At 39.8% G+C, this 6,000-nt stretch overlaps 1 protein-coding gene across 2 annotated transcripts in view; it reads right to left on the bottom strand.

The window, feature by feature from the left end:
* Positions 1-232: 232 nt before the first annotated feature.
* The window catches only part of ECI2 (enoyl-CoA delta isomerase 2), a 63,689-nt gene continuing 57,921 nt past the window's right edge, over positions 233-6,000 (bottom strand). For both annotated transcript variants that reach the window (XM_077810698.1, XM_077810699.1), the window contains exons 8-10: positions 3,233-3,322; positions 1,852-1,995; positions 233-880 (exon numbers count right to left, since the gene is read on the bottom strand). In XM_077810698.1, coding sequence (XP_077666824.1) covers positions 725-880; positions 1,852-1,995; positions 3,233-3,322 — 390 coding nt within the window. In that variant the 3' untranslated portion in view covers positions 233-724. The remainder of the gene's footprint in view (positions 881-1,851; positions 1,996-3,232; positions 3,323-6,000) is intronic.

The raw sequence follows: 6,000 nt of genomic DNA, 5'->3' as shown, positions 1-6,000 counted from the left end.
TCAAGCTTTTTAGTGCTCCAGTCTTGGGCAAGAGGTTATTCTAACATTGGAAATAAATATAAAACAAGAAGATCTGTATGCCTGCCTGCCAGGTGAACACTTTTTAAAGAGCAGTATTCACTTGGAAGGCCAAGAAACAAGGTAACATCAACAAAGCCTCAGGGAATTATTTAAAGTAATAGGGCCTTTTCCCTTCATGTCACTTTACCAAAGCAATAATGAGCTGCAAGAGTTAGGAACAAATATTAATATTTATTTTATACTTATGCAATATTTCCTTTCCTATATTAGATGGATAAAAAGAAACATTTTAGCATCATATGACTATCATTCAGTTATCCAAGAACTATCAAGATTTGGTGCTATTGAATCCGTGACTCCTTCTGGAAGACAAACAGCTGTAGTTATATTCAAAGACATCATTTCAGCATGTAAAGCAATGAATGCTTTCCCAGCCAACAACCCAGGCCGAAGGATCCAATGTGTTTGGCATCACAAATTCATGTCTGAATATAAAATGTCAGGCCACAGAAAGATAAAACTTACAAGTTACTAAAATTTTTATGAAATTGTTTCTATACAATAATTAATACAGTAATAATCAACATCAATAAAAAGGCACAACTAGAATTTACCCCCCCAAAAGTGTATTCATTTATTAAAATTATTTCAGTGAGGATAAACAGATGAGCTTCAAGAGCTTGATCTTCACCAACAATAAAAATTAGAGTTTTGATTTCTTCCCAAAGAAGCTCATAATAGCAGTCCTGCATTCGTCAGATAACCACCTTTCCGTGAGGAGTTCACACTCCTGACAGTTAACTGCATGCAGCTTCTCCTTTTCCACACCTCGTATTAACTGCTTTGACAGAGCCAAGGACTGGGAGAAGAAAACAAAAACAAAACAAAAGCTCACAATTAGTGAGGCATACATAGTACAAATTGTGTTATTCTACACATCTCCTCAGTTCAGCATTCTGAAAAGTAGTATGTATTCCAGTTAGATTTTTAATTTAAATTGGCATTTTACATAGGGGCTGCTGCTAAGACTACTTAGTAGGGTGCCATTTCAGGAGGAACAATACATCCATCCCGTCAATGCCCAGAATGTGTGTGGACAGACAAATGTCAATTGGGAATTTGTTAGACTACCTGCAGCTCCAAATATAAATGGAGTTTTTATAAACTGCTGGTATGAGTGTCTCTATTATGAGACCAGCTCACCATGTTTTTCTACACATTCCAAGCAGTCAGAAAAGAGATGGACTATGGATGTAGGTTCTTTTCGGGAGAGAAATGAATGTGCAGAGATTCAGGATTTTTTTCCCCGTAGGTTGTTTGTTGGTTTGTGTAGTAATCCACTTTTGAAGGTGCTGAAGGTACCACTCCTAGGTAAGTATGTAAAATGAATATCCCACATGATAGCAGTTGTAGCAAACTTGTATCTATTAAATACATTTAAAAAAGCTGTTGAAACTAGTATCTCTGTCAACCCTGCAGGAGTTAGCATCCAAGGCAAATGCACATAATTTTCAAGTTGATTAACAGCTCATTTCTTAAAGGTACTTGAATGGAAAGTGATGAGCAAGTGCCTCTTGCCAACTTCAACCAGGATAGCCTCTGGGAGAGAGGCAACTGTGACATTAATTCCTGGAGGGAAAACCATAGGAACAACCAAGCTTGAGAAGAAAACTTAGGTTGAGGTTTGTTATTTTTTCAGTTACCAATAAAGCCAAACCCCAAGAGGGTAAGTCTGGACTCTGTATAGTACCTTGCTATAGTGTCTGCTCATAGGAGAGCGGGAACTCTCTCTTGTTACAGGCCGTATAGACACAATTTTTAAATACTAACGTTTTTGGGGAGATTTGCATAAGCTTTAAGTCTCATCCAAACTTCCTTTTGAAAAGCCCTGTCAGGAAAAACCTCAGTCACAAGTCCCTGGGCACACACTTCCCTTGCAGTCAACTTCTTGTTGAAAAGAAGCATCTCGTTTGCCTGCGTGAAGGAAAACAAGACTGTCAATCTAATAAAACACAAGAATTAAGAAACTAAAAAGAAAAATAGAGAAACATAAGCCTCCAGTTTACAGTGCTCTTTTTCATAGTAGAAAAGGAAACTTAAATGTTGCCTGTTAATTTCTGTTCTCTGAAAAGGGTTTGGCCACAGGTACTCACTGATGGGTCGCATCCTAGAGCACTGTGGGGTAGCAGCGGTACAGCTGTCAGAGAATCTGGCACAGGATGGGCTGTCCCCTCTCAGATCACCCAAGATTTGCTAATGTCAAAGCTAATTGTTACTTACTCGGTTATTCTAAATTCTCCAGAACAGGGACTGGCATTCTGTAAATTGCTGAAAAGATCATCCTTGTCGTCCCAGTGACTAGAAAGCACTTATTTCCCTATGTACTATACAAAACTGTCACAGTTTCTATCGAGAAGTTTTGTTAACATAAAGGCAACCTGATATAGCTATTTAAAACTGCCAGAACTATCATAGTGGCATACCTAAACAACAGCTAATGGGAATTACGCAACTGTAATAGGAAGATAAGATCTGCTCTATTTTGATTGTGTGCATTTAAGCCTTTTTATTGGATTTTTTTTTATTCCTACTGCAGGCTCAGAAGAGCGAGTGCATGAGTTTGTGGATAGGAGACTAACAAATAACTCAGCCATTAACAGGTAGTAGAGAAAGGTCCTGGAATTTGTGAAAAAGCTTCCTAACAAAACTGAGGAAAGACTGAATATATAGTTTTCCCAAAGGTTCAGCAGGAGTACCTACAACTACTGCTCCCTGCCTGTCAGAGGTGCTTAGCTGAAAGGTGCTTTTTAGTGCAATATCCTTCCTGACAACTTTACAACTGCCTCTGCCATTGCTGGAGGAAAGATGCAAGCCCTCAGGGAAAGCTGACATACACGGTTTGGGGGAAAGGGGAGAGAGAGAAGGGTTACATACCTCTGGCAGTGGATTTTTTTTTTTTTTTAGTTTTGATATTCAGTTTTCTCTTAATTTCAGTGCCCTTGGTGATACTATTTGACTACCTTCCTCATGTTTAAAAAAAAAGTTTAATTAAACAGAGTGCAAAGCACAATGGGAGTGGGCTCCATTTAAATGACTCTCCCACAGTCACCCTTCTCACTCATGTAGCTGGATGGCACTACTGAGGAAAACTGGAGTTCAATAAACGTACGTAGAAACTACTAAGTTAAAGTACAGACTTGTGTTCTCTTACCTTGGATAAGCCCATTATCTTTGGAAACATGTAAGAAGAACATCCTTCTGGACTCTGGCCAAGTTCACTAAATGGGGTGTGAAATGTGGCCTATTAAAGAGTAAATCCAGCTTTAAAGTGAGGAATCAAACATTAAATTTGTCATTTTAAATAGAAGAAAAATACTAGAGTCTAGTTGACTACAATGAAGTTGCACCAGAGATTAATTTGATCCATTACCTTCACAGGCTTTAAAACACAATTTAGCAACATGGTGTGATAGGGTGTTCACCCACACCAATCCTGAAGGGGTTAAGGTAGGTTAGATGGACCAACTTACCACGTAGGCTGCACCAAGGGGGGAGCTATGGATCAATAAAGCTTAATTAAGAATGAAGCTCATCTGGGCAGGAACAGGTGGGGGCTCTTATAAAGCTAAGAAGCTGAGAACAGAAGGGGGGACAAGGGGAAATAGTATGTAATCACTTTCTGACAGGAGGGCAGTTTGTCACATTACAGGGTCCAGCAAGAAGCAAAAGGGGGAAGTAGTCATAGGGAACAGAGGAAGCTTAGATGGGGGGTAAACCCAGAGGTGCCAGAGGATCGAAGGAGGGAGTAGAACAGAGCCTAGGGAAGTAGTAACCAGGGCTGGGAGTAAGTAAATCATAGTTGCAGAGCATAGGGTCCCTGGGCTGGCACCTGGAGTCATAGGTGCTGGAACTAGGGGTCCTACCACACCCACTGGCTTGAAATGGTTTCCATTACATACAGGGTTTACAGTTTGGTGCAATGGCTCTCAGCACCCCCACTATACAAATTGTGCCAGCACCCCTGCCTGAAGTAGAGGGCAGGCCCAGGTTCCCCATCAGCCACTGGGAAAGTGGCACAGTCTTGGACATAGAACAGGGGATTGCCTGGAACAGCAGAGACACAGCTTGTTCAGAGACAGACAGACCGACTGACCGACCTCTGGAAGGGGAGAACTAAAGTGACCAGACCAGACGACTGAGTTACAAAGAAGACAACTACCCAGAGTCCTGCAGGGTGAGATTGAGACAACGGACTGAGTGACTGAAGGAAAGGATGTCCAATCAGTGGTGAACTAATCCCCAGATAAGCCTCAAAGAGGAGTGATAGTGGTGAGTAGTGAACCCCATTACACATTGTTAATATACAGCTTGGTTCTCTCTACACATATAAGACCCAACTGCGTTACAGAACACAATCCCCTGACCGGGTTTATCAATCCCCCAACATGATTAAATTGCCTATTTAGAGGGGTTTATAGCACTGTTGGCCAAAACCACTCTCAGGGTAGCTAAACCGCAACAACCATACTTAAACACAATAGCATCTAGCAGAGTTTCAATCACAGTGGGGACACAGCCTAAAAAGGAATAAATAATGGTATCAACAAGTTCATCGAGAGGAGACCCAAGGCAGGATCCAAGAGTTACAAAGGGTCCGATTCTGGCAGTGAATTCCATACACAGAGTGCTTGCAGGACTGGACCCTAAATTTGACTACTGAAACCCTTTTGGGGGGGGGGGAACCTAACTAGTACATATGTGCAGCACTTTTTCATATGGAATATTTACATACATTTCCCCAGAAGTTAAATAGGTAAGTCGCATAAATACATGCAAAAATATCACTTCTGAACAGGTCAGTTTTTAATTTACAGCAATGCAGATAAATTGTCTGTAAAGGATCATAGCACGCTTTTTTTTTTTTTTTTTTAAATATTGTAAGACTTTTTTCTCCCCACTTAAATTCTGTTACACACTTGCTTCAGAGCTGAAACCTTGAACATTTTCATAAAGAAGTTATGGCAAAGGTGAACAATGTGATGTCACATGGAACCCTAAACTAGCTCCAAGTTAAAACTCATTAACGGTAAAAAAAGAAAAAATTGAACTGCTGGATTTCACTGAGTATCTTCTATTTTAAAAACATAAATGTGCATGCAAATTGAGTATGAATCTCAAGTTCCTGCCAAGTTTCCAATACTGCCCACACCCTAATAAAGGCTGGGCACCTCTACTCTATTACAAACAGTTATACAGTGAGACAATTAAATAAGGTCATTTTTTTTAAATGAAACGTACTGTATACTAATTTGTGCATGTACTATATCGAGTCTTAGAATGATGAAGTACTATCCAACAGATTGGCAGAAAAAAGTTTGATTGATATAAATGCTGAAGCAACAATCTGAGATGGGTACCCATTAAGGATTACTTTTTTAGCTCAGGAGGTAATAGGTTGTCTTAAAAAAACCCCAACCCTAGAGTTTTTATATCCTAGGTTTGCCTCAAATATGATGTGGATTCATTTCTCTTCCAAAACTTTTCTGAGTATGGACCTTCTGTACCATTAGATAATGGCAATAAATACGCCAGCCATGTAAATTTGAGTGAACATCTCTCTCATTTTATTGGTATGGGGTATCACACTCAGTTTAAAATTTATCTTCTACTCACACCAAGCTGCACACAGCTTCTAGCACCACCGTAGGACTCTTAGTTTTTGTACAATATCCAATATGAGATGGTAACAATACATCATTTGTTCTATTTAATGTTTACCAGATTTTTGTTGGGAAAGTTCAGCAAAGAAATCTGGCAATTCAGGGTTTGTTACCACGGTTTCCTCGGCACAGAGAATAGTAACCCAAACAAACAAAACAAAACCACAGAATTCTGCGTTTCACACTAGGTGTTTAAGGGCATAGCACAGAAATAATATCTCTTGTTTGAGGAATGAGAAAATGGGCCTCAAGACCAGAG

This window comes from Eretmochelys imbricata, chromosome 2 (genome assembly GCF_965152235.1).
Source record: "Eretmochelys imbricata isolate rEreImb1 chromosome 2, rEreImb1.hap1, whole genome shotgun sequence".
In the NCBI taxonomy this organism is placed as follows: Eukaryota; Metazoa; Chordata; order Testudines; family Cheloniidae; genus Eretmochelys; species Eretmochelys imbricata.
This window is presented reverse-complemented; position numbering and strand designations above follow the sequence as displayed.